The sequence below is a fragment of the Bubalus bubalis genome, chromosome 7 (assembly GCF_019923935.1).
Source record: "Bubalus bubalis isolate 160015118507 breed Murrah chromosome 7, NDDB_SH_1, whole genome shotgun sequence".
Lineage (NCBI taxonomy): Eukaryota > Metazoa > Chordata > Mammalia > Artiodactyla > Bovidae > Bubalus > Bubalus bubalis.
Genome location: NC_059163.1, coordinates 24,258,866 through 24,280,589, shown reverse-complemented (window position 1 = coordinate 24,280,589; position 21,724 = coordinate 24,258,866). Strand labels below are relative to the sequence as shown.

General features: G+C 42.9%; 1 protein-coding gene across 2 annotated transcripts in view; it reads left to right on the top strand.

Annotated features, from left to right (window-relative positions):
- The window catches only part of FRAS1 (Fraser extracellular matrix complex subunit 1), a 522,812-nt gene that overhangs the window by 467,319 nt on the left and 33,769 nt on the right, over positions 1 to 21,724 (top strand). For both annotated transcript variants that reach the window (XM_044945743.2, XM_025289852.3), the window contains 7 exons: positions 3,449 to 3,654; positions 7,667 to 7,823; positions 10,197 to 10,397; positions 12,139 to 12,326; positions 13,691 to 13,966; positions 16,916 to 17,148; positions 19,579 to 19,739. In XM_044945743.2, coding sequence (XP_044801678.2) covers positions 3,449 to 3,654; positions 7,667 to 7,823; positions 10,197 to 10,397; positions 12,139 to 12,326; positions 13,691 to 13,966; positions 16,916 to 17,148; positions 19,579 to 19,739 — 1,422 coding nt within the window. The remainder of the gene's footprint in view (positions 1 to 3,448; positions 3,655 to 7,666; positions 7,824 to 10,196; positions 10,398 to 12,138; positions 12,327 to 13,690; positions 13,967 to 16,915; positions 17,149 to 19,578; positions 19,740 to 21,724) is intronic.

Below are 21,724 nucleotides of genomic sequence, written 5' to 3'. Positions count from 1 at the left end.
CCCTTGGGACTTCCCTGGTGGCTCAGACCGTAAAGCGTCTGCCTACAATGCTGGAGACCTCGGTTCAATCCCTGGGTCAGGAAGATCTCCAGGAGAAGGAAATGGCAACCCACTCCAGTACTCTTGCCTGGAAAATCCCATGGATGGAGGAGCCTGGTAGGCTACAGTCCATGGGGTCGCAAAGAGTTGGATACAACTGAGCAACTTCACTTTCTTTCACTTTCTGCTTTGGTCTCATTACCACCTGAGCTCCGCCTCCTGTCAGATCAACAGTGGCATTAGATTGTCATAGGAGGGTGCACACTACTGTGAACTGTGCATGCAAGGGATCTAGGTTGTGTGCTTCTTATGAGAATCATCCCAAACACACCCGCTGCTCCCAACTCCTGTCCGTAGAAAAGTTGTCTTCCGTGAAGCCAATCCCTGGTGTCAAAATGGTTGGAGATCGCTGCCTTGTAGGGTTTGCCAAGAGGATAAGAAATGACGTGTATGGAAGCCCTTAACACAATGCCTGACCCGGGTTGGGCCTTTGTACATCTTAACCTCCACGCATAAATTTGTCCCCAATCCAGATTGCCTTTCCTTTGTCTCTGCTCAGTCTCCCACTGAACTGAGGGCTCCTTAAAAGCAGAGACTTCCCAGAAGACAGTCATGAGAAGTGTTCACCCACTTCTTTCTTTTCTTTTCCTCCTTTCTTTTTTTTTTTTTTTTTTTTAGCAGATAGGCATGGGAAAGAAAAGTAAAGTGAAATTGAAGTCTCTCAGTCATGTCTGACTCTTTACGACCCCATAGACTCTAACCTACCAGGCTCCTCTGTCCATGGAATTTTCCAGGCAAGAGTACTAGAGTGGGTTGCCATTTCCTTCTCCAGAGGATCGTCCCAACCCAGGGATTGAACCTAGATTTCCCACATTGCAGGCAGACGCTTTACCCTCTGAGCCACCAGGGAAGCCATAGGCATGGGACTATGTGTTAAATAGAGGGAAAAGGGAAAGAAGTCTTTTACATCTCCTCAAGAAAAATCTGGGGTTGATTAATACATGACATAGCCCAAACATTACCACTTTAGCTTTTAATTCACCTCCACCCTGATGCCTGTCAAGCCAGCAAAAAAATCAATCTACAGCATTAGATAAAATCTGCCATTAGCAGACAAGTTTTCTTGCTTGTGTTGCTTTTTGCCTGACAACAAGCTCCCTCCTTGTCATCATGTGCAAGGTTATGTCATTCCCACCCCTTTCTTAGAAGCACAGACAGTTGTTCTCGACGGAAAGAGTCCCAGATGGGTAATGTGTAGGACCTCATACCAAAGTCACTCATCTTTTTAGAGATATCTTCTGGGTTTTTCTTTAGTGATAAATGGTAATAGGCTTAGCTCTGATAATAGATTTGTTTTATATTTGCCAGTGCCAACAGTTCTGAGCCATGGACAGGTTGGAGGCAGAGAGCTTTCTACATGTTGTCTTGCACAGAGCTTTGTGCTCACTCCTTTTGTTCGTTCCTTTCAGTTTGTGCAAGGCATGTCGGAGGCAGCCAGGAAATACATGGTTTAGCTTTAAGGTCATCTTTCTGCAGCTCCAAAGATGATTTGACATATGACTGGACAGATGACTACCTCTTTGTATTTTTCATAAAAAAAATAATAACTGTCACTCAGCAAAATGTTGGTCTCAGAAGGAGACACACTTTAATGCAGAATGTTACCTAAGGCCTTGTAGAAAGCAAGGAGGAAAAACTGATCCAATGTGTTCAGAAGCCTGGAGATGGGAAGCAATACACACCATGATATAGTAATTCCTGCCAACATTTGCTTCAAATTTTGATGCTGGAGAAGATTTGAAAGTCCCTTGGACAGCAAGAGATTAAACCAGTCAATCCTAAGGGAAATCAACCCTGAATATTCATTGATGTTGACTGATGCTCCAATACTTTGGTCACTTGATGTAAAGAGCCAACTCATCAGAAGAGATTCTGATGCTAGGAAAGATTGAGGGCAGAAGGAGAATGGGACGACAGAGGATGAGATGGTTGGAAGGCATCACCAACTCAATGAACATAAGTTTGAGCAAACTCAGGGAGGTAGTGAAGGACAAGCAAGCCTAGTATGCTGCAGTCCATGGGGGTCACAAAGAGTTGTACACACCTTAGTGACTGAACAGCAATAACCACATTAGAGTGCCCTCTTTTTACTGTATTGAGCATTAATCTCATTCAATTCAATCCTCCCAATAATTTTACAAGTTAGATATTAACATTTCCAATTTACATATTTTAAAAAAGAAAGAAGCAAGGTTCAGAATCTAAGTAACTTTTCCTGCAGAGAGAGACTGCCAGCTTGCTTAGTCATGTCAGACTGTCGGACATGTCTGACTGTCTGTGGGACATGTCCGACTGTTGGGTGTGTCCAGTCTCCTCTATCCATGGGATTTCCCAGGCAGGAATACTGACATGGGTTGCCATTTCCTTCTCCAGGGGATTGTCTTGACCCGGGGATGGAACCCTTGGCTCCTGCATTGGCAGGTGGATTCTTTACCACTGCCCCAGCCACTGGCCAAATACAGCTTGTGGGTGTGTTTTGTTTGGCTGCAATAGTTTTGGCCTGAATGGAATTTCTTTTTACCATTTTAAGTGCTTGCTATTTTGGAATTTAGGAGCTATGACCTAAAAATGCAGATCTCTGGCTTCGTTTGAAAATAGGGAGACCTGCCAATAAAAGAATGAAGCTAAGGGGCAGCCCTCTTTAAACACAACCTGTTCTTTCCTCTTTACCAATTGTCCCTGTTCTCTATTGTCTTTCTGGCCCTGCACCCATGTGAGTGGTCATTTATCATCAGGTTTACACTGCTGTTTTCTTTGTAGCCTTAGAAGGAACATGAACTTTTTGGGGTTCTCAGGTCTCAAAATTTTTCTTCCACCTGGCGCATATCTTTACTTGCATCACCTATCTGCACTGAGATGGTGACTGTTCCCTGAAGCTGAGCAAACTTGATTTGTTCTATTTTGTTGGAACTACACTCACAGTGGAGCAGGCTTCCATGGTGGCTCAGAAAGTAAAGAATCTGCCTGCAATGCAGGAGACTGGGGTTCGATCCCTGGGTTGGGAAGATCCCCTGGAGAAGGGACTGTCTATCCACTCCAGTATTCTTGTCTGGAAAATCCCATGGACAGAGGAGCCTGGTGGGCTACAGTCCATGGGGTCGCAAAGAGTGGGACACGACTGAGCGACCAACACTGCCACTTCACTTTCATTCACACTTATGGTGGAAGCAGTTTCTTGGTCCTGAGAGCAGTAGGCAGGCCTTGAAATCTGCTGATTGCCTGTGATTTATCAGCCTCTGGTGGTCCTTAGTGGCGCCTTCCTGCCAGGTTGCTGAGGGCCCACGAGGGCTATCGCCACCTCCCTCGGTGTCCCGCTAACAGTGCCTCCATCTTTCCTTCTCTCATCCAGTGCCCAGCATGCAGTTTGCCAAGGATTTGCTCCTGGTGAAGGAGAAGGAGGGCGTCCTGCATGTGCCCATCATTCGGAGTGGAGACCTGAGCTATGAGTCATCGGTGAGGTGCTATACTCAGGGCCTTTCAGCTCAGGTCATGGAGGACTTTGAGGAGAGAAGAAATGCAGACTCTTCACGGATTACGTTTCTCAAAGGGGAGAAAGTAAGTGGATTCGTGGTGGCTTAAAGATGGGCTTCTCTCCTTCCTTGATGCCTTTATTTGTCCATAGTGAAGTAATTCAGACAAACTCTGAACATCCTAAGATGTTCTAATTAATTGTTCATATCGGGTTGGCCAAAAAATTCGTTCCGAGTTTTCCATTACATCTTACTGGAAAACCTGAACAAACTTTTGGCCAACCCAATACTTTCAACGATATCATCTCTTCTACGTAGCTGTCTTCTCTGTTGCCCACTTAGCACCAGCTACCTATGTCATTGGTTGAGCTGGGAAGTTTAGATGGTGTAGAATCTTTTTGGAATTTAGCAGAATCAGATGACTAGGGACTTCTCTTAATCTGAAACTACATTGAAGAGGAATGCACTCCAAAATGTTGTCTAGAGGAGACAGTTTTCTAATACCTGGGTCCCAGTTGCAGGCCAATACACATTCTGGTATAGGGCCCACAGTACAGGATTGCACAGATAGAGTTGAGCAGATTCAGGTCCGGGAAGTATTTTCTTGGTAATATAATGCAAAATGATGCATACAGATGAGGGAACCCCTGAGAAATTCCAGTCACTAAATATGGCTGCATCAGAAACAAATAGGGCTTCCCTAGTGGCTCAGAGTAAAGAATTCACTTGCAACGCAGGAAACTCGGGAGACGCAGGTTTGATCCCTGGGTGGAAAGATCCCCTGGAGGAGGAAATAGCAACCCACTCCAGTATTCTTGCTGGGAAAGTCCCATGGACAGTGGAACGTGGCGGGCCGTAGTCCATAGGGTGACAAAGTGTCAGACATGACTGAGCACACACACACATCAGAATCAAGCCTGCAGCCTCAGTGTATATCCAAAGCACATACTGAATGGGAGTTGTATTTCCCCATTTTTTGGATCTCGGTTTCAGATGACTAAGTCAGTTGTGGCCCTGATTGCAAGGCCGCAGCCCTTGGTTCAAAGTACGTAGTTCCCATTGGTCATTTCAAGGCCTTTTCTCATTTTGTTGATTGATTCATTTCATTTTACCCCTATTCTGCAGACAGTCACAGTCCTTCCCCGTCTGAGGTCATCAATCCATTGTCTGTTAATGTGTGTCTCTTATTTTGTATTTGTTCTTTGAAAATGCCTCGTTCTTTATATATATAATTTTTAATTTATAAAACTGCCACTGTGTTATATTTTTTCACACGTTTTCTGTGTTTTCTCAGCAATATGTTTTGGGTATCTGTGCATGTCATTTATGTGTATATCTAATCTGTTGCTTCAAACTGTTGCCTAGTATTTCATGATGTGCATTTACTACCTTTTACTCATTCACTCTCAGCAACAGACAGTGACGCTTCTCCATTTCAGTTCCCAGTCACCTCCTAACACTCTGCCATTACTAACAGTACCACTAGGCAAATCCTCCTACGTGTCCACTTACTCAGCAGCAAAATTGCTGGACCACAGGGCATGAATGTGCTTAATTTGAAAAAAAAAAAAGTAGTATTAGAATACTTTCCAAAATGTCACTAACAGGACATGAAGGTTGTTAAAACCCTACATCCTCTTCTATACTTTTCCAGTTATTGGTTTTTACTAATCTGATATGTATAATGTTATATCTTATTTCAATTTGCCTTTCTCCAATTATTTCTATGCTTTGCTCGGATGGCAAAGAATCCACCTGCAATGTGGGAGACCTGGATTCGATCCCTGGGTTGGGGAGATCCCTTGGAGGAGGGCATGGCAACCCACTCCAGTATTCTTGCCTGGAGAATCCCCATGGACAGAGGAGCCTGGCAGGCTACAGGTTACAAAGAGTCAGACACAACTGAGAGACTAAGCAAAGTACATGCTTGTTAGTTCATTGAGTTTCCTCTTAGAAGAATCTATTATTTTTAACCTTTGCTACTTATTTTATTGTATTGCTATCTTTTTCTTACTGATTTGCAGTAGTTTCTTGTGTACTCTTGGGCTTCCCTCGTGGCTCAGAGGTTAAAGCGTCTGCCTCCAATGCGGGAGACCTGGGTTTGATCCCTGGGTCGGGAAGATCCCCTGGAGAAGGAAATGGCAACCCACTCCAGTATTCTTGCCTGGAGAATACTCTAAATATTCTTAATATTAATAATTCTGAATAGTAATATTAATCCTTGCCAACTGTAGACATTTTAGCTACTATAAACATAGTTTCCTTTTCTGTCTCTCATCTACTACCTTTGACCTTGGTGTTCTTAGTTGAACAGAAATCTTCATTTTGATATAATCAAGCATATGAAGTTCAGTTCAGTTCACTTCAGTTCAGTTGCCCAGTTGTGTCCGACTCTTTGTGACCCCATGGACTGCAAGCATATGAAAGTTTTGCCTTATGATTAGTTCTTTTGAAGTTTAGCAGATACCCATCCCGGGTCACCCCAGATTCTTCCTCCATTCTTCACCACCAAAAGAAAGTAATAGTTTCCTTTTCTGAGACTCTCAAGTCTTTTACACGTGCATGACTCATAAAACCCCTGTCTTAATTTTGTATTTTATGGGAATTTTACTGGTGGCAGGTTGAAACACATATTAAAACACACACATACATAAGTACTGTAAATACAATCTTCAGCTTTGAGTCTGCATGTCTGTATTTGTTTTAAATTCAAAAGAGGATTCTCTGCCTATCCAGGAGGCAGTTTGTAATTTAATAAAATCATAAAGAAAATACAGCTTAGTAGTCTAGATGTTACCCACATGGCAGCCTATTCATAAGCACATTTTAGAATCTTCGTCTCCTTTATCATGCTGAGCAATGTCTTTGGAACTTGTCATTTACCAGAATGTCCTTTTTTAAAATTTATTTTTAATTGCAGAGTAATTTTTTTACAGTGGTTTCTGCCATAGAACAATGTGAATCAATCATAAGTATACATTACATCCCCCCATCCTGCACCCTCCCGAAGGAAAGGGTGGGATGAATTGAGAGAGTAGCGTTGAAACATATTTATTACCATATGTAAAATATATAGCTAATGGAATGTTGCCGTATAACACAGGGAGAATGTCTTTTATTTTTAAGATATACTGAAGAGTCATTACTAAACTCATGCTTTCCATAAAGAAATTCTTACTGTAAGAAAAATGTGAGAGGGATAATAAAAGCATTCTTCAGGAACTTAAAACCAGGTTAGCAAACCATAGGTAAATGTTCACATAGATAGTCTCCCTCCATCTAGTATGACTTAGGATGTATGGTAGTGAAAGCTCCATATCCACATATCCTATGCAATATGGTAGTAGAGTGAGTTTAAGATCAGCCAACTAAAAATAATCACACTTCATGTCATATGACTATGCTATCAAGGCTGCTGTGTTGTTGTGACCTTATTTTACATTTCCCCAAGAAGACAGTCCTCAATAGAGAATATTCCGTTTGGGAAGCACTTGATTTCTTTCCATCCAACAGGGATTTAGATTGTGTTCTCAGACATTCGGTTCTCAGCAGTTTTCAAGTGAGACACCATTTGGCAGCTCTTTATAGAGTTCTGCAGCTTTTAAAGGTGTTTTTAGCCTAACAGGAAGCTTTGCTGACTTCCTTATAAGACTCCTCAATTTTCACAAAGGAAAAAGAACATTATTCACCTCTCCAGGATTTCTAATCCATATGTTAAACCCTCACCATCCAAAATCTACCTATCATAACATGTACAAGGGTATAGATGAGTCCAGGCAAAATGTGGGGAAGCACACAAATGTTCTCCAAATGCTTTTCAGTGATTCATTTTATTGCTCTAGTTTTTCATAACTTATGACCAATAATTCAAAATGGTTTGGAATATTGAATACAAAGCTCCACATATAGGTAGGTCCATCCAGGCATGACTGTTAAGACTTAAATATTCTATTTAATAAATGAAATGGTTGGAAATCTTTTGAATTTGTGTTGGCTCTTTGATGCTGCAAAGAAGAAAAATTACTTTCCAGGGAAAGGTGAACAAATGATTGATACCTCACTGCAAGTTTTAATCTCTCTTGTGCCCTTGGCTCTAGATGAAGAACTGTACTGTCTATATCCACGATGACTCCATGTTTGAGCCTGAGGAACAGTTCAGGGTCTACCTCGGCCATCCTCTTGGGAACCACTGGAGTGGAGCCAGAGTTGGAAAGAATCACATGGCCACCATCACCATATCTAATGATGAAGACGGTAACAGAAGAAATTGCCTTTAGTTTCTCTTAGGTTGATGGGACTTGAACTGATGTTTCATAGTAATGTTTTAATGTAATTATAGGTGTTTTGAAAAATGAAAGCACTGTAAAAATGTCTAATGGTAACAGTTGGAGTATTAATAAAAAAAACAGTCTTGGAATATTTGTAGGAAACAATTATACTCCAATTAAAAAAAAAATGCAGCAAGGGATCCCTTCCACAGAGCTCTGATTTTTTTTTACTGTAATTTTTTTTTTAATTTAAATTGAAAAATTTTAAACATACAGTTTTAACTGGGTGTTTATTTGGGCTTTTTTGTTCCTGCTGTGTGACATGTAGACTATTAGTTCCCTGACCAGGGATCGAAACCACGGCCCCTGCGTTGGAAGCAGGGAGCCTTAACCACTGGACCACCAGGGAAGTCTGAGAGCTCCAGTATTTTTAATCACATTGTTCCCTAGCACATCACCAAGACATAAGGAATGAGCGTGGTTAAGAGCTAGGACAGAAACACTAAGACAGACACAGAATAAAAACTGTTTAAGTCCCAGCAATTCAGGAGCAGGGCTGGAAATACAATCAGAATCAGTTGAATCCAATGAACTGATTTAAAACACTGCCACCTTCCTGGAAAAGTCTAATTTCTCAGTTTTATTCTCTCTAATTGATTTGGCCTACTAACCTAAAAATACTTAAATTCTTTAGTCAAGTGCTAGCAAAGAATGACCCAGGCACCAAAGAAAACAAAATCTGTTTTAAATAGGAACATAGATGTTTTATTAAAATAGATATTTTAATGAATGGACAATAATACTACAACTAGTAATAGCTTTTTTTATTGAATACTGATTATATACCAAGAACTGTTATAAGCATATTATTAAAAAAAAACTTTAAACTCAGGGTTTTTAATATAAAATAGAGACTAACTTAAATTGGGGGGAAAAAATTTAAAAGCCAGCCTTGAAGTTGAATTAGCCCTTTACCGAAGGAGACAGGTTCAGATCTGAGGTGAACCCCTCCTGTTCACCCAGTACTTAGATTGTACTTAGCCCAGTACTTAGGCTCAGAGAAGTCACCGGTTCACACTGTTACAGGAACATACCTCAGTCTCAGAGAGCATACACAGTAAAACTATGAAGTCTCAAATGAGACGTATCTTTGACAATTAGGAAGAATGGATTTTCTGAGAGAGAAGAGGGAAGTGAACGTAGAGACACCAGACATTTCTGGAAAAGTCTATGATATGTTTTTAGAGGGTATAAGGTTTGTAATTGCTCCCAATTTTTCTCTCTTCTTATCTCACTGTTTCTACCACTACCTCATTGCCCTTCCTCATGAGAATATAATACAAAGGAAGGCATGGTTCGAACTTTACAAAAAAACCAGTTATTCATTTCACAGCAATGAGGGTAGTACTTCAAATCAGATTGTGTTCGGAAATCCTATGTTCCTGAATTATTGTTGAGCAGCCACTAAAACTACTCATTCTCTTTTTTTTTTTTTTACTTTTTATTTTGTATTGGAGTATAGCCGATTAACAATGTCGTGACAGTTTCCAGTGAACAGCGAAGGGACTCAGCCATACATATACATGTATCCATTCTCCTCCAAACGTCCCTCCCATCCAGCCTGTCATATAACATTGAGCAGAGTCCCCTGTGCTATACTGTAGGTTAGCTTGTTGGTTACCCGTGTTAAATATAACAGTGTGTACATGTCAATCCCAAACTCCCTACCTACCCCTTCTCCCCATCCTTTCCACTGGCAACCATAAATTGGTAAAACTACTTATTCTTAACTAACCTGTGATATTTATAGATAAAGCTAAGGGTGGGGGAAGGTGAAAGCAGTGGGAAGGAGGATCCAAAAGATGGAGATGAGAGATTTGGTAAATGTAAGCAGTATATAAATGAAATTCATATCTCATAAATGAAAAAGAGTTGGTTCATACCAACTATCATAAACTATCATAAATATCAAGTCAATAGATATTTATCAAGGGCTTACTCTGTCTCAGTCCCTTGATAAATTGTGCAGATTTAAAAACATGCTGTGAGCTATAAGGCCTAGATGGAAACTTGGATAGCATGCATTTCAAAGTGCTTAAAAATGTTTCCTCCACTGTACTCTTTTCAATAAGAAATATGTGAGAAACAGCTCCTGCAGAATCACAGATGAATTCCTTTTTCCAAAGTATTGCTTAGGGGTAAATACAGATTGATTTTTATGACTGCAAGCTATTTTGCCTTTTGTATTGTTAACTAGTGTGAAAAATTCCCTCTTGTCGTTATAAAGTGTTTTCATGGGAGTTGGAATTCTTTTTCCCTTTTCCAACTTGCTCTTGTTTTCCTAACCTTGTTTCCTTAGCCCCTACCATTGAGTTTGAAGAAGCTGCATACCAAGTCCGGGAACCCTCAGGCCCAGATGCCACGGCCATTCTGAACGTCAAGGTGATCCGCAGAGGGGATCAGAACAGAACATCCAAGATTCGCTGTAGCACACGGGATGGGTCGGCCCAGTCTGGTGTGGATTATTACCCGAAGAGCCGAGTCTTGAAGTTCAGTCCTGGTAATTGAATGCCAATCCCAATTAGTAGGTCTTCCTTAAAGTGTTAATCGATTAGTTCTGCCTGACTCATTGCGACCCCATTGACTATAGCGCGCCAGGCTCCTCTGTCCGTAGAATTGCCGAGGCAAGAATACTGGAGTGGGTAGTCATTTCCTTCTCCAGAGGATCATCCTGATCCAGGTATCAAACCTGAGTCTCCTGCATTGCAGGCAGATTCTTACTGTCTGAGGCACCAGGGAAGCCCCATAGGTATCACTTAAGAGAGAGGCTAATATCTTATATTCGAAGGAAAAAATAAGCAGAAAATTTAAAAAAATATATATTTCCAATAGCATGAAGTACTTAGTAAGCACACATTTGAGGTTGTAGGAATCTTTAAATTTTTTAATTAGTAAAAATGGCATAGGATAAGAAAAAAAAAAAAGAAGTGCCTTACTTCAGAGCATCCTAGGCATTTTGGATGATTCAAAAGGATTTTTTGTTGTTGTTGTTAGCCTATGATTTGGTTGAGCAATGGGAGCACCTGAGTTTTTAAAAATATATGTGATGCCATCATTCAGCAAACATCAGTACAGACCATTGTGCTGGGCCCTTCAGGGCTTACTCAACCCAGAAGGCACAATCTCCATGTTCAAATGGCTTGACATCTATTAGGCAATGCTATGAAGATGAGTCATGGAAGAGAGAAAGATGAGATTCTCACAACCAGCTGTTTATTGTTTAATGTATTTCCTTAATGGAAGGAATGAGACAAAAAAGACTGACTTTTACTCTAGACTTTTCCCCAAAACCTTCTGGAGCAATATAAGGTGAAAAGGTGTACAGCCTGGCACTGTTTGTGATGTGGCCAGAAGTGGGCAAACGTGGTAGAAGCCCTCTTCAGAGATGGTATGGCAAGAGGAGGGAGGAAATGCCTCCTTGGAGATGGAGGGGTGTCTCTGTATGTCTCCATCACCCCCACGGAGCTTCAAAGGGCTTTTGGCTCCATCCCTTGTGTATCTGGCTAGTGTTTACAGGGAAGTTAGGTGCCCTTCCTCCACATCCTCACAAGGACCTCTCTTCCAAGTGTCTTAGCTTCTTTCTCTTCTGCATAAGGATCTGGGGGAAAGGCAGGTCCTAGAAGTAACCTAGCCCAGGTGTCTATAGGAGGAAGAAGGCCATCTTGACCACTGCCAGGGATAACTGCACCCTCATAGAATCACTTTATAGAAAACATGGGGGTTTCTGAGCTCTAACCCTCCCCATTCCACGCTGGCAAACTGTCACATTATCGTCTTGGCAAAGACGGCCCTGTAGGTAACCTTTGAGCTGTCGCTTCCCAGGAGACAGCTTTGAAGGGTGTCTAGTGTGTAAGCACTCACTGCCACACAGGGGCTTGTTCCTAAGTGTAAAGGGGAAAGAAAAATTAAGCAAAAAAAAAAAAAATGCATAACCAGGGTGGAGTGTTTTTTAGATCATAGATTTTTATTACCACCAGCTAGTGTCAGGCAGGGGCCATTAATTCTCATGTGTTGAATAGTAAATCTGTAGGACTGAGCCTCCATCATAGGTGGAATTTCACCTATAAAACCGATCCCTCACTGGAGATGGGGCTAAAGTGATTAGCAGCCACTGCATTGATAGAAGCCCTCCAAGAAGAAAGGGCATATTTCAACATGAAGCCTCAGCAGTGCCAACCTGCACTGTCTTAAGTGGGTCACTGATAAGGACCTTTGCTCTCTTTGCTCTGTCCTTGGCGAAGGTGTGGATCACATCTTCTTTAAAGTCGAGATCCTGTCCAATGAAGACCGGGAGTGGCATGAATCGTTCTCCCTAGTCCTTGGCCCGGATGACCCAGTGGAAGCAGTTCTTGGTGACGTGACCACGGCCACAGTGACAATTCTAGACCAGGAGGCAGCTGGGAGTCTCATCCTGCCAGCACCGCCTATTGTAAGTCTCATGTCCCAAAGGACGATTACTTCTGTCTTAGGCATTAGATGAGAACTTGAGAGAAGCAGGACCGCCAGGACTGCTCATGTCCCCTTCCCCAAATCCCTCACTCCCATCACCTCCAGGGTCATCTGGTAATGTCTGGTGACATCTGTGGCTATCATGACTGTCACACTGGGTGCTGTTAGCATCTAGGGGATGGAAGTCAGGGATGCTGCTGAACATCCTACAATACACAGGACAGTCCCCCGCCTCCACAACAAAGAGTTGCCTGGCTCAAAAGTCAGTAGTGCTAAAGAGGAGAAACCTGGTTTCCACATAAGAGTGAGACCAAACTATGTTGAGACCTTTGTCTGACAAATAAAGCACAATACCACTGATCTCATTTCTTTGGTGAAACCTAGAAGAGTGAAAATGGAATATTCCCCCATATCTATTATCCTACATACTCGCTGTGGGCATAGAATTAAGTGTCTATGGAGATGATGTACCACCATGGTTCCCAATTTGGGGATGAACAGAATGAATGCACCGACTTCACAGTTAGGAGAAAAACTCATAGAGGGTGCTGTGTGGCTAGTCCCTCAGTCATGTCCGACTCTTTGCAACTCTGTAGACTGTAGCCCGCCAGGTTCCTCTGTTCATGGGATTCTCTAGACAAGAATATTGGATTCCCTTCTCCAGGGGATCTTCCCGACCCAGAGACTGAACTCAGGTCTCCTGCATTGCAGGTGGATTTTTTTACTGTCTGAGCCACCAGGGAAGCTCCCAGAAGTTGCTAAGGGGAATTTAACGTAGGATAATGAAGCAGTCCGAATAACTCTTATAACTTCCCCTGACTACTCTCATACAATAGAAAGACCATTTCAAAATATGTCTCTTTGACCGTGGAAGAAATATATATGTATGTTCAGTCACTAAGTCATGTCTGTCTCTTTGCAACCCCATGGACTGCAGCATGCCAGGCTTCCCTGTCCTTCACATATATCCTTTATTTACTTGTATTTTGCCAGATGCCATTAACAGTTTAATGCAACTTTTAACTAATATCTGCCATTTATGATAGAGTTGTGGTTACAGTGTGTTGGGGGTGGAGTGTTTTTCACTTGAGTCATAGGAATCTGATTTAGGAATGAGACCGTTAAGATACTAAAGCTTTAACTCAGGGAGGAGGAGGATCTTCCCTACTATTGAAGATTGCCAGGATCTTTTAGGAATGCCTGGTTAAGCATTGTTAAAACTACTGCTATATTTTAAAGCATCCCTAGGAGTTAAGTGATCAGGTAGGTCTCTGGGGAAGGGAGCCTTAGTTTCCTGACCCTCCCGATACCCACCCAGGCCTGAAGCTATGTTGCTCCTTCCAGGTCGTTACACTTGCTGACTATGACCATGTGGAAGAGGTTACCAAGGAGGGAGTCAAGAAATCCCCCTCCCCAGGTTACCCGCTGGTCTGCGTCACGCCCTGTGACCCCCATTTCCCCAAATATGCTGTCATGAAGGAGCGCTGCAATGAGGCTGGCATCAACCAGACGTCTGTGCAGTTCAGCTGGGAAGTGGCCGCCCCCACTGATGGCAACGGGGCCCGGTCTCCCTTCGAGACCATCACCGACAACACGCCATTCACCAGTGTCAACCACATGGTAGGTCTGGTTACAGAGAGAGACCCGGCCTTTCTCTTTGTTACTGCAGCTCTGTCAAATTCCTTAAGGTCCCTGCATGCCATTTGGTATAAACTAAACAGTTAAGCAGGTGCAACACTGTCCTTTTGTTCTTACGTATGAGAAAACATAATACAGTGTGGCAGAAAGAGGACTAGGCTAGTACTCCAACAACCTGTTTACAAACCTTGATTCTGCCTGTTCTGAACTATGTGATGTTAAGTGTTTACGTCACCTTTCTGAGTCTCAGTTTCCTGATCTACAAAATAATACCTCCTTTGCTTAATCCACCTGACAAGGTCATTGACGGATAGGAAAGTGATTTACAAATGATGAAGTAAGTCAAAGATTCTAGGTAAGTACGAATAATGATTAGTCTCTTTTCACATCTCTTAAATCATTCAATACAGAGTAGGGTATAAATTCCTTAAGAAAAAGGGTTCTACCATATTTGTATATCCATCCCAAAGTGGCTGCCACATTGGTGGCACGCAGTTGGGACCAGTTATTAAATAAAATGAGAGTATGCTTATTAAGTGATCAGTATTTTTCAAAGCCTGGTGGGAAGATATGAAAAGAGATTCAGAATGTCGTTGTTGTCCTCAGAGAGTTAGGAGGCCAGACGCACACCTCTGCCACCATCAGGGAGCCGCGCACAGCGGTGCTTTGCCCATGCTCAGGAAACAGCCCAGTGTTCTGACTCTGCTCATTGCACCAATGATGTTCTTCCAGAAAGAGCTGAAAGCAGTGGAGACTCAGGCTCCACAGAGCATCCAGCACCCAGTAAGCAATCAATGGTTTTTGACTGAGACGAGTGCATTTAATAATTTTGGAAATCAGAGATTTTCTTCAGACTTAATTTCTCTAGATATTTCCCTACAAATCCACAGTCTGTTCTCACTTTAACAGTGCCTTGGACTTCCCTAGTGGTCCAGCAGTTGGGAATCCACCTACCTGCCAGGGAGATGAATTCAATCGGTCCCTGGTCCAGGAAGATTCCACATGCTGAGGAGCAGCTAAGCCCGAGCACCGCAACTGGAGAGTAGCCCCTGCTCACCACGGCTAGGGGAAACCTGTGCTCAGCAATGAAGACCCAGCACAGCAAGAATAAATAAATAAATAAATAAATAAATAAATAAAGTTTTAAAAAGAACCCTCTAGAGTAGATAGTGGAAGAAAGCTATTAGACATACATGGGAGGCTTTGGATAACGTGGGTCCCTCGTGTCCACTGTCTTTGGCACAGCTTATTCAGAAAGGCCAGAAGATTAATTCTTTTGCAATATAACCTAGTTCAAATTTAAATTATCTTTATTATTATTAGAAATGTAAATGGCAAGACTTAACAGCTTATTGTTTCATAAATACCTTGTTCTCTGTTCAACAAACCCATGAAGGGGCAATTGGTTTGATTTGAGCCAAATATACATTTTAAACAGGTACCAAGTTTACGATTTTACCTTATATTTCAGTTTGCCTTCTTGTGATGAATTGGTGACTAATCCTCTTACCCCAGCTTCCTCTGCTCTGCCTTCATTTCTTCAATTATTTATTTAATACTGTTGTATTATGTGCATTTTTGTAAGATGCTTCAAATCCCTTCTGAATGAAGCCCATGTATAAATAAATAAAGTTGTGGCAGCTAATTAAAAAAATTTTAATGGAAAAATCTTCTTCAATTTTTAATGGACTTCAGTGAAAATTGTTTCCATGGTAGAATTTATAAGTTTGTATGATTGCTTTGTGGGAAGTCTGCTGCGCACAGAACCTACTAATGAGTTTTTCTTATTATATACTTCCCTATGTCAATGCACTAGTAACCTAGAGAGTTTTGGTGACCTAGGTTACCTCTGCATAGATTGCATTAAGCGCTCATGGATTCTGTGTGTCTGGAGCATGAGAAAATCTGTAGAAAGACTTTCAAGACCAGTAGGTGTCAGAGGCCAAGTTTTCAACTTTAAGTCCACCATGTTATTGTAACCCTTAGTAATTAGAGGGGAGTTAAGGGAGGGAATGGCAGTAGGGATGAAGGAAAACTAAGAACTCCTAGAAAAGAAGTGTCTTTCCTCTCTATCCTGATACCATGCCTTAAGCAAAAGTGACTTACAGGCAATGAGTCTTGCTGGAAGGGCTGAAAAATCATTAAGTACTTCTCTGAACCTAATATGTAAAGAGAACAAGTGTCATTGGGAATCAGTCATCTCTAGTTTCTTGCTCCACATTTGTCTACTTGCTTGTTACCTGGCTTACCACCCTTGGTTCTAAGCACTCAGTGCTCTGTCCATGGTTCCTGGCTCCTGGTAGAAAGTCAATACTTAGGTGGTGAATGAATGGATAGGTGGGTAGATCAATGGACACATAGATGGATAAATGGATGGATAATGGATGGGTGTGGGCTAAGAATGCAGCCTGCCATGTTAGTCAGCAAAGGATGTTGCAGCATCAGCCACTGCAGCCAGTGGGGCACCCTAAAGAGACTCAGGATGAGAAAACACAGGATACTGGCCCCTGATAGCTGAGATGCCTATTAAAGGAATGATTTCAGTGAGCGACTTAGCAGCAGCAGCAGCAGCTAACTATTTCATCTTCCCATACGTGGAAAAGTGCACAATTCCTTAACTTGAGATATCCAGTTTTAACAGTCATCTTTTGATGTTCCAACTACCTAGCCTTTGTTGCAAAAACTCTGATTAATATGTATCCTGGCTCTTCCCATTCCTCTTTGGAGCAGTGTCTCACAGTTACCCAAGATGCTGTATCCCAGGCTTAAGTCCTCAGTTTAGCCTGCTGTATAAAACATAACTCTCAGCTTTTAGGTTGTGCAGTGTTTTCAGCTGACAATGGTCTTCACAGATCATCATCCAGAAGACACAGTATGAAAAGCTGTTGAGGCAGTATCCACGTGTCTGAGGTGATTTATTCTTCCTGGTAGGTCCTGGACAGCATTTACTTCAGCCGGAGGTTCCATGTACGTTGTGTGGCCAAGGCTGTGGACAAGGTGGGCCACGTGGGGACCCCCTTGAGGAGCAACATTGTCACCATCGGAACAGACAGTGCTATCTGCCACACTCCAGTAGTGGCTGGGACAGCCCGAGGCTTCCAGGCTCAGTCCTTCATCGCGACCTTGAAATACCTGGACGTCAAACACAAGGAGCATCCCAACAGGTCAGCGGGAAGTGCCTTCCATGAGGAGATGGCAGAGAAGAGTCCCCAGCTGTGCTTTGTGCGTTTTCTAGGTGGGACAGATCAATGAGTGATGCTTCTACAAAATAAGAATAATGGTGATGATGCTTCATAAAAAGTTGAATTTCTTCAAACGTGCCCTAATATCTGGCCCTTGTCAATCTTGCTAGCTTCATTTCCTTCATCCTGTTATTTTCATTTGGCAGTCCACTCACAGGGAATCACATGTAACTTCCTCGGGATTTCAAGCACTCTTAGGTGACCTGCCTCTGCCTGTGGCTACTCCTGGCTCCAGCTTCCCCCCGTCCCCTTCCAGTCCATATTCTTAAATCCCATTGTCCCACCATACCTAAGCCATGGCATCTCTTCTAGGAACTTTTCTGTCATCTCCCCCAATTTAGTTTGGAAGCTTTTACTTCCTACTTTTCTGGCACCCACATCTGCCTCTCTGAGAGTGTTATCATTATTCATTCTCTCCTTGTCATCCCCACCCAGGAGATGATGGTGGCAGGGACCATGACTGTTTATTTTGCATCCCCTCTACCCAGAACATACTTCTTGGCACCTAAGAGGCACTCACTAAGTACCCAGTGAACAAATGAGTAACAACACTGGTGAATTATAACTCAGTGGGCAGATATGCTTTTTTTTTTTTCCTGTGCCCTATGATCTTGATGGAAAATGAATGCTTTCATTTTTTGTATAGCAAAAAAAAAAAAAGATTTCAGGTAGATTATACATATTCATTAAACCTGGTAGTATTTATGTGCATGCCTTTATGAGCAACTGAGTTCAGAGAAAGGGGTTCATTTACATGAAAAAAAAAACCGATTTGAACATGGAGCCCAAAAATATGCAAATCCTTTTTTCTAACAGAAGGAAATTTATTTTTGTAAAAACCAATAACAGAAGTGTCCAGGGTTACTATTGACCCTGTTCCTTACAAAAAGAGCCATTCTGTTCATATTCTGAGGTTCTGATTCTTTTTTAAAACATGAGTCTTTGTTCTGGGAGACAAGCTGTAAAAATTCACAATGCATCCTCAATAAACATGCTGAAAATTTAAACTTGTACAATGAAAAAATTGCAGCCCTTCAGTACAGTTTTGTTGTTTTGCAGTCTTAACTGGTATTTATTAAGCTCATATTTTATTCAGAATTGTGTACTACAGGCTCTGGAGAAACAGAAGAAGTGAAGGAAATGGCCCTTTGCCCTCTTAGTGGGGAGGCAAGACAGACTCTTAAAGCATACAAGAAATAGCAGCTAATATAAATAAGTTACAGACTTCCTGGTACAAAGGCACCTAGAGGCAGAAGAATGTAGTTCAAGGCAGAGCTTGCTGCAGATTGAGGCCAGTGAGGGCTGGTGGCCTTGCTAGGACTTGCTGGTGGGGAAAGGAAGGCTTTTGAAGTTGGGGAGAGACCATGTGTGTCTTAGTCACTCAGTCGTATCTGACTCTTTGCAATCCCATGGCTGTATCCCATCAGGCTCCTCTGTCCATGGGATTCTCCAGGCAAGAATACTGGAGTGGGTTGCCATGCCCCCTCCACGGGATCTTCCCAACCCAGGGATCGGATCCACGTGTCTTGGTCTCCTGCATTGCAGGTGGACTCTTTACCAGTAGCACCACCTGGGAAGCCCCAAGACTATTGAATAGTGAAGTATTACTATTTCTAGGCTTTTTTCCTGGGTAGGGATACTGGCCTTAAAGTTGAAGAGCTCAGTGATGTCTTTGGGGCACAAATACTTTAGAAAATTCTGTGGCAACCCTCCACAACCTCCACAGACACTCACTGTGACAAAGAAATTTAGCCATGCCTGTACCATCCACTCGGCTCCAGCTCATGCAGAAACAAAGCTTCCTTTTAAAGCAGAAGAAAGCTACAATTTATGGTTGCGATGTTATCTTTTCTTGTACACACAAAAAAATCTACGATTCTCAATTGCTATCAGTCCTGAGTCTGGAGGATCTCCCAGGGGCTGGAGGGAGGAGAATAACCCCGCATGCATGCTGTACCCTCATGTACAGAGAGAACTCCTACATGGAAAGCTTCAGAAAAAAAAATCCTGGTAAATTCACTGGTGAAGACAAATTGAGTTATGAGAAAGCAAGGTACCATACTGGGGGCTTCCCAAGTGGCACTAGTGGTAAAGAACCTGCCTGCCAATGCAGGTAGACATAAGAGGTGAGGGTTCGATCCCTGGGTTGGGACGATCCCCTGGAGGAGGGCATGGCAGCCCACCCCAGTATTCTTGCCTGGAGAATCCCATGGACAGAGGAGATGGTGGGCTACAGTCCATGGGGTCTCAAAGAGTCAGGCATGACTGAGTAACTCAGCACACAATGTACCATACTAGCTACTTATGGCAGGCACCTAAAAGCCCTGATTTCTGCTCTTGTTTTCCCCCTAGAATCCACATTTCCGTGCAGATCCCACACCAGGATGGAATGCTGCCACTCATCTCCACCATGCCGCTGCACAACCTGCATTTTCTTCTATCCGAGTCCATCTACAGGCACCAACACGTCTGCTCCAACCTCGTCACCACCCGGGACCTGAGAGGCATCTCAGGTGAGGGGAGACTTCCCTGTTAGTGTGCCCAGCCCAGCACGATGACCCTTAGGGATGTGGCTAAGTGAACTCTGCTTTTCATGTTTTCTGGTCCTCAAAATCTGCATGGTTAGTGGATCTGCTCAGCAGCAAGCAGCCAAACATAGGCAGCTTGGACAGTGACATGAATAGCAAAAAACAAAGACCTGGGAATCAAACTGACAAGGTTCATGTCCTTATTCCACTCCCTGTACAACTCAACAAAAATAGCTGGACAGCTCTGAGCCAGCTGCTTTCTTCTCTATCACATGAGGAGAATAATTGCTCCCAAACAAGGTAGGGATTGAATGTGTCAACAATTTTAAAACCCTGGTCCTGGTCAATTTTAGCTCCTTCCTTCTCCTGCACTTGGTTCCCATGCTCTCAGCATTTTATAAAACACCTGTGCAAGGGTAGATATTATAGGATGATTCTCCAGGAGCAGTAGCCAAGGTGGAGCTTGGGGTATGAGATGTTTATTGGGCATCCACATCTCCTAAAGGGAAAGGGAGGAAGCAGGACTGGGCAGAGGGAGAAGTCTGCAGTGTGGCCAATGAAACCGCAACCAGTTCTTACAGGGAGCTCTGGAGAGAGCCCAGCTGTCCATCATGTCCTGCTTCCAGCCCCAGTGGGCAGACCTCTCGGCCCCACCTCTCTCAGTCCGTGGATGGCAGACTGCTGGAGCAAATGGCTTGACTTGGGGCTCTGCAGCTGATACAGACCCAAGGGCGCTGACAGCTGAGGCAGCACATCTCCTGTTCACCAGGGCAGATGTTTTAGTTTACAAAGAATCCTGTCCATTTCCATTCACCTTAGCAAGTGCACATTAAATGCGCATTTCCTCCCTTTGCAACTGATGAATCATTTAACAGTGCTTTTGAAGACAGGAAAGCATTCGTGTGCTCTTCCATATTCATTAAGCATCACTCTGGGTAGTGATGGCCTTGATACAGTAGGAATTAGTGGAGTGTAAATGATTCCTAAGTCACTGGACTACAGATGAAAGTTTCATTGGTCTGCATATGCAAGCTAGTGGAAGAAACATACCATGTCTATAGGCTGAAAGTTTGCACCTCTTCCTACTTAAACACGATTAGCTTCAGTACATGTTCACTGACACCCTAGTCCTTGTGGCACAGAGGGCTGTGTGCTGGTGTCAAACATTCTGAGAAATGGATCAGCTCTTTCAGAATATCGTAGTTGCTTTCAGGACCATACAAAGTTGAACCCTAATATTCTAAAATTGTGTCTGTATTCAGCTCTCTTCTGCATAAAGGTCATCCTTAATTTAGAACAGTTCAGTTGCTTGGCAGCATTTGATCCAATAATTTTTGCCTGTAGCATGGGAAGCTTAGTCAAGCATCATTAGCGAGCTATTTACTCATTAACACAGAATTAAGACTTTTTTTTTCTGCAAGAGTTCAGACACCATAGGAGGCGGGGGAGGAGGTAATCAGATGTTTGTTTGCTGGCTCCCCGTAAAAGCTATGTTTTTAAAAAATCAGTCTTGAGAAAGAATAATTCACCAACAGATTCTCCATATAATAAATCCATTTCTTCAAGGACTGATTGTGAAGCATAGAACCAAGCTGGGCAGGTGTGACAGGCAAGGCTTTACGGTGTTCTTTTCCAAGAGATACACAGGGCCACCAGGCACTGGCTTCTTCATTTGGGGTCTCATCCATTCATCTTTTCTTCCCTGGCTCCTGCAGCATCTTCCCTGAGTCTGTGACCCCAGTCACTCTGTTTAACACATGCCATCAGGCAAGATGACAAGCTCCCCTCGCCTTCTCACCGAGCTTGTGTCAGGAGCCCTGGTTAGTTAATTAGTGTTAGTTGTTCAGTCGTGTCCGGCTCTTTGAAACCCCATGGACTATAGCCCGCCAGGCTCCTCTGTCCATGGAATTCTCCAGGCAAGAATACTAGAGTGGGTTGCCATTCCCTTCTCCAGGGGAATCTTCCCAGCC